Source organism: Rana temporaria, chromosome 10 (genome assembly GCF_905171775.1).
Source record: "Rana temporaria chromosome 10, aRanTem1.1, whole genome shotgun sequence".
Classification (NCBI taxonomy): domain Eukaryota; kingdom Metazoa; phylum Chordata; class Amphibia; order Anura; family Ranidae; genus Rana; species Rana temporaria.
The window spans coordinates 139836880-139858035 of record NC_053498.1 but is presented as its reverse complement, the minus strand read 5'-3'; the positions used below and the strand labels follow the sequence as shown (position 1 = coordinate 139858035).

General features: G+C 44.6%; 1 protein-coding gene across 1 annotated transcript in view; it reads left to right on the top strand.

Moving 5' to 3' along the window:
• The window catches only part of CTNNBIP1 (catenin beta interacting protein 1), a 51193-nt gene extending 32279 nt beyond the window's left edge, over positions 1-18914 (top strand). The window contains exon 5 of the mRNA XM_040326404.1: positions 17564-18914. Coding sequence (XP_040182338.1) covers positions 17564-17622 — 59 coding nt within the window. The 3' untranslated portion in view covers positions 17623-18914. The remainder of the gene's footprint in view (positions 1-17563) is intronic.
• The last annotated feature ends 2242 nt before the right edge of the window (positions 18915-21156 follow it).

Sequence of the window (21156 nt, the reverse complement as noted above, 5' to 3'; positions counted from 1 at the left end):
ATGCTGTATTCAGTTACAGTATTTATTCACTAGGTGGCGATGTGGTTACAGCTTTGCTGCTTGTACTGTAGTTCTCAGAGAAATAGCACATGGTGACATCTGGTGGACATTGGAGGTACTTACTGAAGCTTGATTGCTGACTTTTGTGAGCAGCTATTACCATGAGAACACAGTGCAGCATAGTGTACTGAAAATCACACGGCTGTTACCTTGTTCGCACTTTCATTTGCTTTTTAAAGGGAATCCTTTATTAACCCAAATATCTGCTAAAAGCTAACATCACCTGTCCTAGAATTGGCATACTAGTTCCCGGGGTGGATTTGATTTAAGTCATGTCTATTTAATTTATGATTTAAATCGCTAGTAAAAAGGCTTCATTTAAATCAACTCAATTTAACCACTTCTCTACTTTGGGTGTTTTTCAGATTTGGTGTTTACGAGACTAAAACTTTTTTTTTTCCTAAAAAAATTACTTCAAACCCCCAAACATTATATATTTTTTTTTATAACACTCTAGAGAATAAAATGGCGATCATTGCAATACTTTTTGTCGCACCATATTTGCGCAGCGGTCTTACAAGCGCAGTTTTTTTTGGAAAAAATTCACTTTTTTAAATTAAAAAATAAGACATCAATAAATTTGGCCCAATTTTTTTATATATTGTGAAAGATAATGTTGCGCCGAATAAAATGACTCGTGGCATGGCGTCAAACTTTTACCCTTAAAAATCTCGATAGGCGACGTTTAAAAAATTCTATAGGTTGCATTTTTTGAGATACAGAGGAGGTCTAGGGCTAGAATTATTGCTCTCGCTCTAACGATCGCAGCGATACCTCACTTGTGTGGTTTGAACACCGTTTTCATATGCGGACGCTACTCACGTATGCTTCTGCACGCGAGCTCGTCGGGACAGGGCGCTTTAAAACTTTATTTTTTTTTATTTTTTATTTCTATTTATTTTATTTTTTTAAAGTGGGAAATTTTTTTTTATCACTTTTATTCCTATTACAAGGAATGTAAACATCCCTTGTAATAGAAAAAAGCATGACAGGTCCTCTTAAATATGAGATCTGGGGTCAAAAAGACCTCAGATCTAATATTTAGACTTAAAAGCAAAAAAAAAATGTAAATTTTGTCATTTAAAAAAATGACAACAAAAAAATTGTCTCTTTAAGACGCTGGGCGGGACTGACGTTTTGACGTCACTTCCGCCCAGCAATGCTATGAGGACGGGTGGGGGCCATCTTGCCCTTACTCGTATTCCCACAGAGCAGGCTGAAGCACCTGATCGCCTCCGCCGCTACCGACTGCTCCGGTAAGCAGCGGAGGGCGCGGGAGGGGGGGCCCTCCCGCCGCCGATAACAGTGATCTTGCGACTAATCCGCCGCGGAGACCACCGTTATCTTTTACAGGATCACTCACACTAAAGATGGATACCTCGGTTGTGGCAGCAGCTGCCGTTACCGAGATATCCATCTTTAAAGTGCCGCCGTAAAAAGACGTAAGGCGGTCGGCAAGTGGTTAAATCATAATATAAAAAAAGCACCTGTCACCTCTGTCTGGCAGGGGCTCCTCCTCTGTCTGGCAGGGGCTCCTCCTCTGTCTGGCAGGGGCTCCTCCTCTGTCTGGCAGGGGCTCCTCCTCTGTCTGGCAGGGGCTCCTCCTCTGTCTGGCAGGGGCTCCTCCTCTGTCTGGCAGGGGCTCCTCCTCTGTCTGGCAGGGGCTCCTCCTCTGTCTGGCAGGGGCTCCTCCTCTGCCCCTCTGTTGACTCACCGACAGTCCCATTCACTTTAATGGGACGGCTGGTGATGGGGCAGTGACGCAACAAGGTGAGGGACGTGGCGGCAGCAGGTGAGTGGATGCCGCTAACGGGCGCTGCCATGATGGATCAGAAATGATAGGTGCTCTTTAAATGTAAGGACTTATTCTTGCTGGTAGTTAGAATCTTTAATATTTGCAAACAAAATGAATGTTTATTCAGAATAATAAGCTGTCAGGTTAGTAAAATGGCGATATCAGAACCGATTCAATCATACAGTTTGTAGTGTACATAGATTTGCAAAATGATGGGATAAAGGAAATCTCCTGAACTTTGTTTTCTCTCATGGTTACTGGGAAATTGTGTGAATGCATCAATGCAGTGCATGTGATCTCAGCTTGCAGAGCTTGGATTCATTGAATGAGTTTACCAAAAAAAATTAATTCTTGCAGAATATACAGCCTCATCCTACATAACTAAGCTCCATTTCATGCTGAATAAACTAAATTATTAATGTATCTAAAATATAGAACTGTCTTTTAGATGGGTTTTTACTCCAAAGCATTTTATTAAAATGTGATTAGTAATAAAAATCGTATTTCAAGAAAAAATTAACATCAATTTATCGATCTCTCTCGTTTTATCGATCTCACTCTATAGTTTATAGATCTCTCTCTCTCTCTATAGATTTCTCTCTCTCTCTCTATAGATTTCTCTCTCTCTCTCTATAGATTTCTCTCTCTCTCTCTATAGATTTCTCTCTCTCTATAGATTTCTCTCTCTCTCTCTATAGATTTCTCTCTCTCTCTATAGATTTCTCTCTCTCTCTATAGATTTCTCTCTCTCTCTCTATAGATTTCTCTCTCTCTATAGATTTCTCTCTCTCTCTATAGATTTCTCTCTCTCTCTATAGATTTCTCTCTCTATAGATTTCTCTCTCTATAGATTTCTCTCTCTCTCTCTATAGATTTCTCTCTCTCTATAGATTTCTCTCTCTCTCTCTATAGATTTCTCTCTCTCTCTCTATAGATTTCTCTCTCTCTCTATAGATTTCTCTCTCTCTCTCTATAGATTTCTCTCTCTCTCTCTAGATTTCTCTCTCTCTCTATAGATTTCTCTCTCTCTATAGATTTCTCTCTCTCTCTATAGATTTCTCTCTCTATAGATTTCTCTCTCTCTATAGATTTCTCTCTCTATAGATTTCTCTCTCTCTCTCTATAGATCTCTCTCTCTCTCTCTCTCTCTCTCTCTCTCTCTCTCTCTCTCTCTCTCTCTCTCTCTCTCTCTCTCTCTCTCTCTCTCTCTCTCTCTATAGATCTCTCTCTCTCTCTATAGATCTCTCTCTCTCTATAGATCTCTCTCTCTCTATAGATTTCTCTCTCTCTATAGATTTCTCTCTCTATAGATTTCTCTCTCTATAGATTTCTCTCTCTATAGATCTCTCTCTCTCTATAGATCTCTCTCTATAGATCTCTCTCTCTCTCTATAGATCTCTCTCTCTCTCTCTATAGATTTCTCTCTCTCCTGTAGATTTCTCTTTCTCTCTATATATAGATTTCTCTTTCTCTCTCTATAGATTCTCTCTCTCTCTCTCTCTCTCTCTCTCTCTCTCTCTCTCTCTCTATCTATCTATCTATCTATCTATCTATCTATCTATCTATCTATCTATCTATCGTTGATTTTTATCTACCCTGCTATTTCCAAGTCGGTTCTCTGCCTCGGTGATGATACACATGGGAATTTGCATGCAGCTTGTGAGTTAGGAAATGCTCACTTGTAACAAAAAGCCATTTGAATTGATGACGGGCTCCTTCTCAGTTGTGTCCTGCACTTTGATGGAATGACCACTAGGTGTCCCCGATGCTCTCCTCTGGATCCCTTGTGTAGAATGTGTCACCTGGTTGCTGCAGGGCTTGTTCATGACTTTGTGCTGACACAACATATGCAAGTTTCTGCAGCTGGAAAAAAAAAATCTGTCTCTGCTTGAATGTTAATGTTCAGTCCTAAGTGAAATGATTCCGCCACGGGAAATATTAGTGCTGCTGTGTACTTATTCTGGGAAAAGAAGAGTGTCTGGTAAAGGTTGCAATGGTTGAATTTCTGTACTAAATAATAATAAATCCTTTATTTTCAGAGATGAGCAATGACCTTAAGAGATATCCGTTTTCTAAGAGACTTCTATTGATCTGTACATCCCTGGGGGAGGGGGGGGGGGGCTGCCATAGTGGTGTGTATTGCAGTCATATACACTGCTCTATGTACAATACAAATCCCACAGTCCATCTCAGGGGGGGGGGGGGGCGCTATGTTCCTACATACAGAGGTATCATGGAGAAGGGAGGTAGTCGCCCTCTACCAGAAAGTCAAATTGCAGCAGCAAAATAAATATAATTTGGAGAGGCTGAGATCAATAGAAGAGAATCTTACCCCAACATTTCATGTACCGTGTACTTGTATGAGAGTGTCTGCTTCTCTTTGTATTATTTCCTTTGTATTGGTGTTCCTGCAAGTCCCTCCTACTTTTCAATCAAATACAGACCATACTAGGAAGGAGAGCACGGTATGGTCAGTTTTCTGTCTGTGCTGGGAACTCGGCCCGCTCTCTTCCAATGATTAGACTTGTCCCGATACCCCCCCCCCTCCCTGCACACACAGATCTTTTTCTATTCTTTTCGCTTTCACTCTCTCTCGCTCCCTTTTTCTCTCTCTCTCGCTCCCTTTTTCTCTCTCTCTCGCTCCCTTTTTCTCTCTCTCTCGCTCCCTTTTTCTCGCTCTCTCTCGCTCCCTTTTTCTCTCTCGCTCCCTTTTTCTCTCTCTCTCTCGCTCCCTTTTTCTCTCTCGCTCCCTTTTTCTCTCTCGCTCCCTTTTTCTCTCTCTCTCGCTCCCTTTTTCTCGCTCTCTCTCGCTCCCTTTTTCTCGCTCTCTCTCGCTCCCTTTTTCTCTCTCGCTCCCTTTTTCTCTCTCTCTCTCGCTCCCTTTTTCTCTCTCGCTCCCTTTTTCTCTCTCGCTCCCTTTTTCTCTCTCGCTCCCTTTTTCTCTCTCGCTCCCTTTTTCTCTCTCGCTCGCTCTCTTTTTCTCTCTCGCTCGCTCTCTTTTTCTCTCTCGCTCGCTCTCTTTTTCTCTCTCGCTCGCTCTTTTTCTCTCTCGCTCGCTCTCTTTTTCTCTCTCGCGCGCTCCCTTTTTCTCTCTCGCGCGCTCCCTTTTTCTCTCTCGCGCGCTCCCTTTTTCTCTCTCGCGCGCTCCCTTTTTCTCTCTCGCGCGCTCCCTTTTTCTCTCTCGCTCGCTCCCTTTTTCTCTCTCGCTCGCTCCCTTTTTCTCTCTCGCTCGCTCCCTTTTTCTCTCTCGCTCGCTCCCTTTTTCTCTCTCGCTCGCTCCCTTTTTCTCTCTCGCTCGCTCCCTTTTTCTCTCTCGCTCGCTCCCTTTTTCTCTCTCGCTCGCTCCCTTTTTCTCTCTCGCTCGCTCCCTTTTTCTCTCTCGCTCGCTCCCTTTTTCTCTCTCGCTCGCTCCCTTTTTCTCTCTCGCTCGCTCCCTTTTTCTCTCTCGCTCGCTCTCGCACGCGCTCTCTCGCTCGCTCTCGCACGCGCTCTCTCGCTCTTTTTCGCTCTCTTTCCCTTGCTCTCTCGCTCTCTTTCTTGCTCTCTTTCTTTCTTTCTTTCTCGCTCTCTTTCTTTCTTTCTCGCTCTCTCTCTTTCTTTCTTTCTCGCTCTCTTTCTTTCTTTCTCGCTCGCTCTTTCTTGCTCGCTCGCTCGCTCTCTCTCTCTTTCTTTCTTTCTTTCTTTCTCGCTCTCTCTTTCTTTCTTTCTCGCTCTCTTTCTTTCTTGCGCTCTCTCTTTCTTTCTCGCGCTCTCTTTCTTTCTCGCGCTCTCTCTTTCTTTCTCGCGCTCTCTCTCTCTTTCTTTCTCGCGCTCTCTCTCTCTTTCTTTCTCGCGCTCTCTCTCTCTTTCTTTCTCGCGCTCTCTCTCTCTTTCTTTCTCGCGCTCTCTCTTTCTTTCTCGCGCTCTCTTTCTTTCTCGCGCTCTCTCTTTCTTTCTCGCGCTCTCTTTCTTTCTCGCGCTCTCTCTTTCTTTCTCGCGCTCTCTTTCTTTCTCGCGCTCTCTCTTTCTTTCTCGCGCTCTCTCTTTCTTTCTCGCGCTCTCTCTTTCTTTCTCGCACTCTCTCTTTCTTTCTCGCGCTCTCTCTTTCTTTCTCGCGCTCTTTTTTTCGCTCTTGTGCGCTCTCTTGCTCGCTCGCTTTTTTTCTCTCTCGCTTGCTTTTTTCTCTCTCTTGCTTTTTTCTCTCTCTTTCTCGAACCCGCAGCTTGGCATTGCATGCTCTCATTAAGTCTATGATCTACCAGAACACCCAGATCCTTCTCCATTATTGAATATAAAAGTGAAGAAGCCTGGATGTCTATGATCCACATGACTGCGTTGGTGAAAGCTGCTGTGGAGATTTTAATTAAGACCGTGCAATTAGGCAGACAGCGCTCTTCCCGTTAAGACACGAGGTGATTAACAAGAACCGGCACCTTACACAACCGGCTCAGACAGGGAACACGGCCAGCTGTCATACGCAGTCTCTGGATGTCTGTATGAATTCCCGGCATGCCTTCTGTTGGTTACCTGTGACTTTGCTGCTCGGCGCTGCTAATCCAGACTTTACCGGGGAGAACTAAGGAAATACATAGGTGGTGCTGAGGAGAATAGGAAATACAAGACAAGGGTGGGTCTTGTAGGTAGACTGTATTTGCCTGCAGACTACACCCACATTTCACGCCGAGTCTTTGTGGTTTAACGAACTGAAGCCCTATAAACAAAAGGGTCAGGTTGGGGAAAGAAAGGGCTAGTATCATGGGTGCTCAACCTGTGGAACTACAAGTCCCATGAGGCATTGCAACTGACATTGATTGACATGATGGGACTTGTAGTCCTGCAACATCTGGAGGGCTACAGGTTGAGCACCCATGAGCTAGAGGATGATGGGTGTCCTTCAGCTAGGAAATGAGGCCGGCTCTTTCTGTTGTGCTGCTTGCTAATGCACACTGTGCAATGCTCGCAGTGAAATCAGAGTAAGCCATTTCAGTGCAGGAGAGGAGCCACTAAAATTGTGCAAGATGGAAGGAAAAGCTGGAGTTCTGTTTTAACGACTTAAGCCCCGGACCATTATGCAGGTAAAGGACCTGGCCCCTTTTTGCGATTCGGCACAATTGCGCGGCCGTGCGACGTGGCTCCAAAAATAAAATTGGCGTCCTTTTTTTCCCCACAAATGGAGCTTTCTTTTGGTGGTATTTGATCACCTCTGCGGTTTTTATTTTTTGTGCTATAAACAAAAATAGAGTGACAATTTTTTTTAAAAAAAAAAAAAACATTATTTTTTACTTTTTGCTATAATAAATATCCCCTAAAAATATATAAAAAAAAAGTTTTCCTCAGTTTAGGCCGATACGGATTCTACATATTTTTGTTAAACAAAATTGCAATAAGCGTTTATCGATTGGTTTGCGCAAAAGTTATAGCGTTTACAAACTAGGGGATAGTTTTATTATTATTAATTTTTTTCTTTTTTTACTAGTAATGGCGGCGATCAGCTTTTTTTTTTTTTTTCTTGACTACGACATTGTGGTGGACAGATCGGACACATTTTTGGGACCATTGTCATTTTCACAGTGAAAAGTGATATAAAAATGCACTGATTACTGTGAAAATTACAATGGCAGTGAAGGGGTTAACCACTAGGGGCGCTAAAGGAGTTAAGTGTGTTCTATTGTGTGTTTTTTATTTATTTTTTTACTGTAGGGGGCGTGGCTGGACGTGTGACGTCACTGATCGTCGTTCCCTATGACAGGGAACAGACGATCGGTGACAAGCCACAGAGAAGAACGAGGAAGGTGTGTTTACACTCACCTCTCCCCGTTCTTCGGCTCCTGTGACCCGATCGCGGGACAACGGCGGCGATCGGGTCCCGCGGGCGTGGTCACGGAGCTCACGAGGCACGCTCGCACTCCACGGCTGGGCTCTTAAAGGCGACGTACCTGTATGTGCCTCTGCCCAGCCATGCCCTTCTGCCGACATATATCGTTGTGAAGGGGTCCTCAAGTGGTTAAAGCACACAAGCACCCCCATACATGTACTACAGTGTGATTTCCCTAAACCTTTTCTGACCTGTACAACTTCCCGACTGTTACCTTTCATAAAACCTGGTGCAAAGAAAATACCATGGTTTTGTTGTCTGTGGTGACCAATCAGGCGACTGCTCCTATTTTCTGACTTGCGCTAGACCAGGGGTCTCCAATCTACGGCCCTCCAGTTGTTCAGGAACTACAATTCCCATCATGCCTAGTGTGTGAATGTCAGAGTTTTACATTCCCTCGTGGGACGTGTAGTTGGAGATCCCTGCGCAGGACGAACGTCTGATGGAATCCAGTTTCTATGAGGAGCACAAACCTGTGTGCTGTTCCGTATATCTGAGCCCTGCCGACCTCGGAACCCGCTGCCAGACATCTTGTTGCATCCCTGCCATAGACCTTCTCGGTTAAATGATCTGCAACAGCTTGCTTTAGGTGGAGATGATAAAAAAAAATTAGCCCTGACAGTGGAGGAAAAAAATCTTTGTTTAAAGACGAAAAAGCAGATCGTGAATGCGGGGTAGATGACAGCATGCGTGTAGGCGGCTTTTCATGTGTAGGAGAAGAATTTATCGCTGGTCGGTCTGCGCACTCTTCTGCATTTTGTATCGCATGAGGTGTTAATTGGCACCAACACATCTGTTATGTCTTGAAGAGGAGCTCCACCCAAGATGAGTGTGGCAGGGTGTGAAATATATACATACACATAACCCCGGATGAATTATATATATATATATATATATATATATATATATATATATATATATATATATATATATTATTTTATATTATCTTATATAAAATCAAATTTTATATATATATATATATATACACATATACATTTTATATAAGATAATTTATATATATATATATATATATATATATATATATATATATATATAATTTTTTTTTTTTTATATAATTCATCCGGGGTTATGTGTGTGTGTGTGTGTATAATATATACAGCCCTCCGAATTTGCACTTGCCTACTCGCATTTGGCGAGTAAACAAATGAGGAGGGCGAGTATGGACAGGTCTGTGCTGTCTCAGGAATGTGTAGCCAGTGCCTCCGCTGCGCACAGTGCGCCCATTGCAATGCATACAGTTAGCCGCCTGGGAACGCCCACTCCACCTCCTGCCACACATCCCCGCCCAGGCTCGCAGAGCATGCTGTTCAATAGGGATAAAGAGCTGCCTGGGACCGCCCTTCTCGGGCTCCCTCCTGCTGCACATCCCCGCCCAGGCACACAGACCGTGCACTTCAATAGGGATAAAGAGCCGCCTGGGACCGCCTCCCTCCTGCTGCACATCCCCGCCCAGTTACACAGACCGTGCACTTCAATAGGGATAAAGAGATATCTGGGACCGCCTCCCTCCTGCTGCACATCCCCGCCCAGGCACACAGACCGTGCACTTCAATAGGGATAAAGAGCCGTCTGGGACCGCCTCCCTCCTGCTGCACATCCCCGCCCAGGCACACAGACCGTGGACTTCAAGGGGCATAAAGAGCCACCTGGGACCGCCCCTCTCCGCCTCCCTCCTGCTGCACATCCCCGCCCAGTTACACAGACCGTGCACTTCAATAGGCATAAGGAGCCGTCTGGGACCGCCCCCACTCCACCTCCCTCCTGTTGCACATCTCGGTCTGCCCTCAGTGTGTGCAGATGACTGATCCCAGTGGCTGCAGAATGGTAAACATGACAGTGTGCTGAAGGCATTGGTACAATGAGGGATTAAACAGGATGTGTGTTGGGAGGAAGGAGGAGGAGGGGAGCATGGGATTGAGAGCAAGCATGTGCTGGATTTAGGGGGGGGGGGGGGGGGTTATTCGGAGGCATAGATGAAATGGATTGGGAAGTGGGGATGGAAATGTAGGTCTGAATCTATGCCTCCAATTCCCCCCTCCCCCTAATCCCATCATACCTATGCCTTCAATTTCACCCCCCCCCCCCCCCAATCCATCATACCTATTCCACCCCCCCAATCCATCATACCCATACCCCACCCCTAATCCACCATACCTATGCCTCCAATTCCACCCCCACCCCTAATCCATCATACCTATACCCTACCCCTAATCCATCATACCTATACCCTACCCCTAATCCATCATACCTATGCCTTCAATTCCACCCCCCCCCCCAATCCATCATACCTATACCCCACCCCTAATCCACCATACCTATTCCTCCAATTCCACAAATTCATGTAATTCAAATCCAGTGTATAGTGAAAAAAAAAATTGCAGGTGGTCTTGCGTGAAAGCAAATCTGTAGATACAGTTGACCTCCTATAACTAGGCATCTAATGCCGCGTACACACAATTCTGATTTTCCAACAAGAAAAGTCCGATGTGAGCGTTTTGGTCAGAAATTCCAGACTGTGTGAAGGCTCCATTGGACTTTTCCTGTCGGAATTTCCGCCAACAAAAATTTGAGAGCTGGTTCTCAAAAAAAAATTCCAATCGTCTGTAGCAATTCTGATGTGCAAAGTTCCGATGCATGCTCGGAAGCATTGAACTTCATTTTCTCGGCTCGTCGTAGTGTTGTACGTCAACGCGTTCTTGACGGTCGAAAGTTCTGAAAACTTTTGTGTGACCGCGTGTATGCAAGCCAAGCTTGAGCGGAATTCCGTTGAAAAAAACATCTGTAACGGAACGTCCCACACTCCGTTTGAGTGCTTCCGTCATATACCACTTCATATCAGTCTGGATATAGATATCAGATATTCCAGCTGCTCACAAGCACACAACGAGACTTGTTTGTCTACTGAACATGGAGTCTTTATTAGAACCAAGAATACAACCTTATATACAGTTAAAGAGGGGGGGTAACCAGAAGATAAATTAACATGAGCTAATTAACTAATCATTTACCCTGACTAGGTGACTCATAAGTATGACCTTTCAGGGTAGACGTCACGTCTCCTCGCTCACCTGCTATACAATACACATTATCATAAGTAGGGTTGTCCGGTTACCACTTTTTTAGGACCGAGTACAAGTACCGATACTTTTTTTCATGTACTCGCCGATACCGATAATTTTTTTTAAATGCAGCCATGTCTCCCCCCAAATGCAGCCTTGTGTCTCCCCCAAATGCAGCCTTATGTCTCCCCCAAATGCAGCCTTGTGTCTCCCCCAAATGCAGCCTTGTGTCTCCCCCAAATGCAGCCTTGTGTCTCCCCCAAATGCAGCCTTGTGTCTCCCCCAAATGCAGCCTTGTCTGTGTCTTACCCCCCAAATGCAGCCTTGTGTCTCCCCCAAATGCAGCCTTGTCTGTGTCTTACCCCCCAAATGCAGCCTTGTCTGTGTCTTACCCCCCAAATGCAGCCTTGTGTAGGTCTCATCCCCCCCCCCCCGCCGTCTAGTTGTTCGGCGCTCAGGGAACATAACGGCTTTCATTTGAATAGCTGTGTGTTCCCCGCCGCGCGTCGTCATATATAGCCCTTCCCCCTTGTCCAGGCACTTTGATAGACGGATCACCCATCCAATCCTGGGACGGGTGGGCTGTCTATCAAAGTGCCTGGACAAGGGGGAGGGGATATGATGACGCGCGGCGGGGAACACACAGCTATTCAAATTAAAGCTGTTATGTTCCCTGAGTGCCGAACAACTAGACGGCAGCAGCTCTCCTCCAGTGGTATGTTATACATACCCGAGGACTGCTCTGCTCTCCGCCTTCCGATCCCGCCTCGTCTCCGCCTTCCGATCCCGCCTCGTCTACGCCCCCTCAGTCTCCTCTCGGTCTCCTTTCCGACCGCTCTCCGCCCCCATTCAGGAGAAAAAATAAATAAAGTATTGGGGGAAGCATCGGGAGCATTTGCGCGAGTACATGTACTCGCGCAAATGCTCAGTATCGGTCTCGATACCGATACTAGTATCGGTATCGGGACAAACCTAATCATAAGTGTAAACACAGGACATCTTTACACAATAGCAGGCTCAATTAGCACAGAGAACAGACAGATGGCTGGAGGTGACGGCATTAGCATCTCCTTACACTGTATATTCTCAACAGTAAGAATCGGTCACTCTAATATGGCATATACAGGGTCCCCAGGCATACAGCTCACAGAGCACCGTTCCCCTAAATGCCAGGGCCCATGATCGCAAGGCAAGAGGCTAGCATTCAGTCCCCTCCAAAAGCCTCCGTCACACCATCCAAGGTTTTTCCGATCTGATTGTGTGTACAGGGCATTAGAGTATAGACCATTTCAGAAAAAAAGTGACACGAGTCAGTGGGCTGCAAATTGCACCAGCACGATCCACAGCTACGTTTTCTTACTGCCAGCTGCCAAAGTCTGCTGGGATTTGTGGTCCATTTAGCAGCAGGATTGAAGAAAACGCTTGATCCCTGTGCAACCTTTTTATTTTTCCCTTTTCTCAAAGTAATTTTCCCAAAGCATATCCATACATTCAGCATTTACCAGTGTTCACTTTTTATTTATTTTTTTGGATCGAAGGAAATAAATATTAACACTATTCATCAGAAACCCCGAAGCGTGTGACGTATTTGTGGGGTCGGAGTGTCGCTGCAATCAGGCGGCTTTGCTGAAAGCCGCTACGCCGAGCGGCTAATGATTCCTCGCCGCTCTGTGATGTGCTGTGCGCTCATTAGGTATCCAAACATCAACCTGCAGCTTTCTCTGCCCTCAAAGCTTTATCCGTCCAGTTGCCATGGAGACGAGCGCACGGTCTCCTCGCTCGGCCGCTGACGGATGCTGCTCCCAGTAGGATTGCGATTGGGGGGAGGATTATTAAATGTTTCTTGGCACAGCCCAGCACCTGCCTATCCCTTTACAGCCTTCATAAGTCGGAAGCCCACATAGCTGTTTGTGTTCATCGCGTGCGTCGTGATTCTCTCTGCACATCATATTATATTTTGCCACAGTTTGAGTTCTGATGGTAAGCTTTGATTAACCTTCTTCCACAACCACAAAAAAATAAAAATGACTGCTAGCTTCTACTTAAATTATTCATTGGATTCCAAAACTGTTTCTGCTGCAGGCAGCAAAAAGTGGAAGGAAGATAAAAGCCAGGGCTGGTTGGATCCATGGATTCCTGCCGCAACACCGACTTGGGAGGATCATTCCATCTGTGTGTTTAATAACAGAACTTGAGATTAAGAGGCTTTTCCAATCATCCAGTTGGGTGATCCCCTGCCCATTGCAGCTTCACTTTCCTGCTCTTAGTTGGCAGGAGAAGAACAAACATGGCATGGTCTTCTGTTGCTGTAGCCCATCCTATACAAAGACAGCCATGTTGTGAGTTTGGAGATGCTTTCTGCACAGCAATGCTGTAAAGAGGGGTTAGGTGAGCAGCAGTGCACTAACATGTCTGGCCACTAGGGTGTCTACAGTCTCAGAATTTCTGCTTACCGGATGTTTTTCATGTCTCCTGACTCCTGAGAACTCTATACTAGAGGCCGTAGCATCTGGAAGGTCAGGATCTTTGAAATGCCAAAGTTGGTGCCTACAATCATTCCTCCTGGCAGTCATTTAAGTTCTGTATTTTAATGTTTGGAGCTGCAAACAACCCCTTTGGCAATGTTTTATGTTATACAGAGTTGGTGTATCCAAGACAGTAATTTCTGCCTACATTTGTGTAAATCAATAGATATGAGTTGGACAATGGAACTTATATTCAATACCAACTCATATAATGTTTGTTTCCTTGCCAGTTCTCTGTAGTACCGTATTTTCCGGCGTATAAGACGACTGGGCGTATAAGACGACCCCCTAATTTTCCAGGAAAAATTTTGATTTTGGCATATACTCACTGTATAAGACTACCCCCTTCCTTCTAGTCTTTCTGGAAGCTGAGTGGGAGCCAGAACAACCGCTGACAGAAACAGGCTTTTTCAAATCTCACTGTGCCATTACATTACATTACATGCCCAGACTGTGCCATTACATTACATGCCCAGACTGTGCCATTACATTACATGCCCAGACTGTGCCATTACATTACATGCCCCCACATTGCCACTGTGCCATTACATGCCCCCACATTGCCACTGTGCCATTACATGCCCCCACATTGCCACTGTGCCATTACATGCCCCCACGTTGCCACTGTGCCATTACATGCCCCCACGTTGCCACTGTGCCATTACATGCCCCCACGTTGCCATCACTTGCCTCTCGCTGTGTCATCACTTGCCCCCACTGTGCCTGAACTTGTTGCCCCCCCAGTGCAATAACACTCACTTTTTTTTCTTCCAGCGGTGACAGTCCCCCATGCTGCGAGCGTGAATGATTTCAAAGCCGCGCCTTCACTTCAGAGTGTTCTGTGATAGGCGGCACACAAATTTTCCCAGCAGCGCCTCTGTTCTGTTTTCCGCCTATCACGGACGTCTTCTCATCTCGTCCGATTATGAGAAGGCATCTGTGATAGGAGGAACACAGAACAGAGGCGCTGCTGGGAAGATTTTTGTTCCTCCTATCACAGAACACTCTGAAGAGAAGGCGCGGCTTTGAAATCATTCACGCTCGCAGCATGGGGGACTGTCACTGCTGGAAAACAAAAGTGAGTACTGAGACCGTACCCGGCGTATAAGACGACCCCCGACTTTGGATGCATGTTTTTGCATCCAGAAAGTCGTCTTATACGCCGGAAAATACGGTACCTTATCACCCCTCAGTGAATAGTTCCTTTTTCACGTTTTTGATGAATATTCTCCATAGCACTTTTTCACTCCTTGATGATTTTCACCTCTTGATGAATGTTTCCTGTAGTACTTTCTCCCTCCTTGATGAATGTTCCCTGTAGTACTTTCCCACCCCTTGATGAATATTTCCCAATTTTTTTTTTTCACATTGAGATGAATATTCTCCGAAGTACTCTCTCACCCCTTGATGAATGTTCCCCATAGTACTCTCTCACCCCTTGATGAATGTTCCCCATAGTACTCTCTCACCCCTTGATGAATGTTCCCCATAGTACTTTCTCAACTCTCGATGAATGTTCCCCATAGTACTTTCTCAACTCTCGATGAATGTTCCCCATAGTACTTTCTCAACTCTCGATGAATGTTCCCCATAGTACTCTCTCAACTCTCGATGAATGTTCCCCATAGTACTCTCTCAACTCTCGATGAATGTTCCCCATAGTACTTTCTCAACTTTTGATGAATGTTCCCCATAGTACTCTCTCAACTCTCGATGAATGTTCCCCATAGTACTTTCTCAACTTTTGATGAATGTTCCCCATAGTACTTTCTCAACTTTTGATGAATGTTCCCCATAGTACTTTCTCAACTTTTGATGAATGTTCCCCATAGTACTTTCTCAACTTTTGATGAATGTTCCCCATAGTACTTTCTCACCTCTTGATGAATGTTCCCCATAGTACTTTCTCAACTCTCGATGAATGTTCCCCATAGTACTTTCTCAACTCTTGATGAATGTTCTCCATAGTACTTTTTCACATTGAGATGAATAGTCTGTCATTTTTCATCCCTTTGTGAAAGTTCCCCCATAGCACTTTCTCACCTGTTGATGAATGTTCCCTGTAGCACTTGACTCTCAATGAACTACTGTATATAGTACTTTCTCAGCTCTTGATGAATGTTTCCCATAATTATTTTTCAACTGTTGTTTTTCGCATTAATCTGAAATATTCTACATGGCACTTTTTCACCTCCTTGATGAATGATCCCTGTATTACTTTTTCACCCCTTGTTAAAATCTCCCCATAGCACTTTCTCAACTCTTGATGAATGTTCCCCGTAGTACTTTCTCACCCCTCAGTGAATGTTTCCTAATACTTTTTCACCTCTCCATAGCATTTTCTCACCCCTTGATGTTTTTCACTCCTCTATGAATGTTCCCTGTAGTACTTTCTTAGCTCTCGATGAATGTTCCCCATAGTACTTTTTCACATTGAGATGAATAGTCTCATTGGTACTTTTTCATCCCTTTGTGAAAGTTCCCCATAGTACTTTCACCCCTTGTTGAAATTCCCCATAGCACTTTCCCAACTCTTGATGATTGTTCCCCGTAGTACTTTATCACCCCTTGTTGAATGTTTCCTAGTACTTTTTCACCTCTCTGAAAATTCTCCTTGGCACTTTATCACCCCTTGTTGAATGTTTCCTAATACTTTTTCACCTCGCTGAATATTCCCCATAGCACTTTATCACCCCTTGATGAATGTTCCCTATAGAACTTTCTCAACTCTTGAATGTTTCCTATAGTACTTTTTCACATTGCAATGAATATTCTCCATAGCACTTTCTCACTCGTTGATGAATGTTCCCTGTAGCACTTAACTCTCAATGAATGATCTACAATTGTACATGGTACTTTCTCAGCTCTTGATGAAGGTTTCCCATAATTATGTTTCAACTGTTGATGAATGTGTAGTACTTTTTCACATTGAGCTGAAATATTCTACATAGAACTTTTTCACCCCTTGATGAATGATCCCTGTAGTACTTTTTCACCCCTTGTTGAAATCTCCCCATAGCACTTTCTCAACTCTCGATGACTGTACCCCGTAATACTTACATTCTCACCTCTCAGTGAATGTTTCCTAATATTTTTTTCACCTTTCTGAAAATTCTCTATAGCATTTTATCACCCCTTGATGTTTTTTCACTCCTCGATGAATGTTCCCTGTAGCACTTTCTCGGCCCTCGATGAATGTTCCCCATAGTACTTCCTCGGCTCTCAATGAATGTTCCCCACAGTACTTTCTCGACTCTCGATGAATGTTCCCCATCGTACTTTCTCAACTCTCGAATGTTTCCTAATACTTTTTCACCTCTCTGAAAATTCTCCATAGCATTTTCTCACCCCTTGATGTTTTTCACTCCTCGATGAATGTTCCCTGTAGCACTTTCTTAACTCTCGATGAATGTTCCCCATAGTACTTTCTCAACTCTCGATGAATATTCCCCATTGTACTTTCTCAACTCTCGATGAATGTTCCCCATGGTACTTTCTTAACTCTCGATGAATGTTCCCCATAGTACTTTCTCAACTCTCGATGAATGTTCCCCAATCGTACTTTCTCGATGAATGTTCCCCATCGTACTTTCTCGACTCTCGATGAATGTTCCCCATCGTACTTTCTCGACTCTCGATGAATGTTCCCCATCGTACTTTCTCGACTCTCGATGAATGTTCCCCATCGTACTTTCTCGACTCTCGATGAATGTTCCCCATCGTACTTTCTCGACTCTCGATGAATGTTCCCCATAGTACTTTCTCAACTCTCGATTATCGTTCCCCGTAGTACTTTCTCAACTCTTGATGAATGTTCCCCATAGTACTTTCTCAACTCTCGATGATTGTTCCCCATAGTACTTTCTCATCTCTTGATGACTCTTCTCCATAGTACTTTCTCACCCGTTGATGAACATTCCCCTGTAGTACTTTCAACACTGAATGTTCCACACAGTCCCCCCCCCCTTTTTTTTTTCCTTTCTGTAAAACAAACTCCTTGTATGTATTTTTTTTATGTACTTGGCTTGTCTGGAGTTCAGCTTTAGACAAGTAAACCTTAGAGGAAAAATAACTTACTACTTCATGTCACCAAGATATCCCCAGCCTATAATATTTGGTATTCTCATCTCTGTTTGGTTTATAGGTTGGCTTCCTTCATTGTGCAAAAAATACATGTAAAGTGTTTTGAATTCCTTCCATGTCTTCTCATCTTATGCCTTTTTTTTTTTTCTCTCCTTCCGTCTTACAGGTGCTGAGGATGTGGTCATGGCTTTCTCCAGATCAGAGGCAGAAGACCGAAGGCAGTAACGACACGGCAGCCATATTTTCTTCCAAGAGCACAGATGGGCAAACCAGAGACACCACTGAATCTTTGGGGGCAGGCTGCCATATATCTGGATTGCTCTTCGCCCTCCCCCCCTTGTTTTTATGACCTCTTCCAATTTCCTAAAATATTTTTCTTGGTATTCTCCATTGTACAAACTCTCATCTTCAACCTCCCACCAACCAAACGTCAGGGGAGGGCCCAGAGCCCGAGGCATCATGGGAAAACGGAACAGCTTGGCCACCGCAGGAGCAAACTCCTCTCACCAGAGGTTCAGTCGATATTGCCGAAGCCTTTATCGCCGTGATTTATTATTTCCGCCATAACGTTTTATTTTTTGCGTTGGCGCCTCCCGTTCCTGGATAGCAATGTTTACCTACACTTGCTACTAATAACGTTTTTTTTTTTTTTTCCTTTTCAATGTGGTGTGAACCCGGAGCGGGCGTGTAACTCGGCCATGGGATGGCTGCTTTGTGGCTTCTGTGCTCACCGTCACATATTTTCATAATGACTTTTAAATTTTTGTTTTTGTAATTGCCTTTTTTTTTTTTGTTTTGTTAACATTGGCGCTTTTGGCTGTTACGACACTGTTTTCCTGACTTGAAAAAAAAAAAAAAGTGAGCGAGCTTTCTGCAGTATTTATTACAAGTGTGAGGAAAGCGCGAGCTTCACTCCCTTTTGTTATCACTCTTTTGGAAGCATGTGAGTTTTAACTTGTTAGTTTTTATTTTTTATTCATTTTTTTTTTTTTTAAATGAGCCCGAGGAAATCGCGGGACTGAGACGGCCGCGAAATTGCACCGTTTGGGACTCTGACAGAGGATGAAAGAAATACATAGTGCTGTCTTTACTGTGTTGTCGTATTGGTGTGACCAGAATTTTATTGTTTTTCCTTTTTTTTATTATTTTTGTTTTTGTTTTTTTTCCCCCCTGCGTTCTCTGTGCCATAACCGAAGTGGTTCTCAAGCCTGTCCTTGGTGTGGAAAAAATATTCTGAACCTTGTGGCGCAGCCTCTTTTGTGACTTGGACCAAAAGCTTACTGTATCGGTTGATCAGGGATGAGGCATCGAGGTACAAGAGCACTTTGTGCCTCGGTAAGGTTGCGTGTAACCTTGTAAAACTGAGAAGTTCAAAACGAAGCTAGCCATAGAGATTGTTCACAAATCGATCGATAATCGAGTAGTATGATAAGGCCTTTTGAAACTGCCATGGGTTGGATGTCTTGATCCAGCCTCCATGACTCTGCTGCGAAAATAAAAGGGTTGAGGAGGAATTTCATAGGGGCTAAGCGATGGTTTTTATTTCATTTGGCTCGGTTCACACTGCTGCGACCCCGTTGTCATGCGACCTAAAGTGATACTTAACACACACTGTTTTCATTGTCCCCTCTACTACTAAATTGCATGCAATTCTTTGCAGTGTAATTTGCACCCATTAATTTTGTATTGGCACAAATCGCGCCGCAATTGGTTTCGGGAGCGTTTGGGCAAATACGGATAGCCGCTGAAATGCTTGGTATCGAAACCGATTATCGGTATCAATGCATCCCTGATAAATGATATCAATAAACAGTTTTTAGTCGTCCTGCAAATATAACGTATTTATCGGGGTATTGCGCGCTCCGGCGTAAAGAGCACCCCTAATGTGGACCCGCAATTCCTTTAAAAAAAAAAGTAGTACTTACAGTTTTGGTGTCTTGCGCGGCGTCCATCGTCGGGTGCGGCTTCGGTGGAGTCCTCCCGGCTTCTCCCGCGCTGTCTTCCCGTTGAATAGCCGCTTCCCGCGCTCAGTTTGAATGCCCGCGCCGACATATACCGAGTGCAGTACACTCGGCCAGGCTCGGCTTCGCTCGTGCTCACGCTCTGTGACGTTTATGCGTGAGCACGAGCGAAGCCGAGCCTGGCCGAATGTACTGCATTCGGTATATGTTGGCGCAGGCATTCAAACTGAGCGCGGGTATCGGCGTATATCGCGCACCCACGATTTTCCCCTTATTTTAAGGGGGGAAAAGTGCGCGGTATACGTCGATAAATACGGTATATTTGAAATCAAATCCTTGTCATTTTGATGAAATAACGTGGTGTGTGCCAGTCAGACTGTGTCACACCCTTCCAGCCTGTGTCTTAGAATAACAGGGAGGTGAATCCTCCATTAATCCACATGTCCTGCCCCTATTGTGTTTAGCTGGTTAGTGTAGGAGGAGAGAGGGAGTGGGCTGTCATTTACCACTGTGTATACACACCCACATGTGTGACTCTATAGTCACATGGGCTGCTCAGATGTGATGGGGAGGAAACTCCCTGAGAACTGAGCATGTGCAGAGCTGACGCCACAGCTGCAAAATCCCTAGCTGATATGGGGACATGGACAGAAGGTGGAGACAGAGAGCAGCAGGATCAACCAGGTTTTAGGCAGAATACAGAAAACAAATGTTATAGTGACTGAGTGAGTATGAACGGCATGTAATACACCATTTATTCATAGTTTTTTATGATGTAGGTTTAATGTCACTTTAAGAAGTCTAGGGCACTCAAGTCGCAACAAAGTAGTGCAGGTAACATTTTAAAAGTCACTGCGGCTTGAGTCGCATTGATTTGAACGGCCGCAATTGAAATAGGTTTTTAATTGTCATGCGACTTTATGTATCGCAAGGCAGAAGGACGTCACTAGCACACACCATGGATCTACAATGTGAGTCCAAAGCTTTTTTCAGCAATCTCATTGGTATAGCAAAAAACAAGATTTCAAGGCCCCTTCATCAGGCATGAGACAAAATGTGTTGCAACAAAGAAACTATGTAAATTTCCACCAATCGGCGAGCAGAGAATTTTGTCTAAACCACACCCCCTTGACACCATAATGACCGTTATGTGTCACAAGCAAAGTCGCAGCAGTGTGAACCGGCGATTATTCTACAATAACTCAATACCTAGCGAGTACAGGAGGATTTAATATATACTTAGACTAAGATAGGACGCTCACTAAAATAAATTGGGGGTTCTATTGTTTTCGCACAGTGCTGTCAGTTTTACACTGTGAGCATGTTTACAGGAGAGCGCTGGTATAACCTCATCAGTGTGCTGCTGATCTTTTATTATCCTGGGGGGGGGGGGGGGGGTCCTTGACCCGGCCGTAACCGTACTTAACTGCACTAGAGGTCAGGGACCGTGCTGTGCTCTCTGGCAGGCGTGCCTAGATCTCGTGACAGCCTGAGCAGAATTACAAAACCTGTAGTTGGGCAAGTTTAGCTTTGCAACACCCGCGCTTCTCCGTCTGCAAAAAATAAATCTACGGGCGCGTTGGGAATTTTTTGCCATATGTGAAAAATTAAAAAGGGGGGGGGGCATCAGAGAAACTTTCCGCTAAATTGTTGGACTTTTCTTATTTATTAAAGCTGTGGATATATCTGCTGTGTATGGCAGGCTGGCGATTGGGGCATAAAATGTCGCTTCTTCCACTGTGTTTGTTAGATAATTAGGAAGCTTGATGGGTTTTAATGGCTGGTTTGCGATTGATTG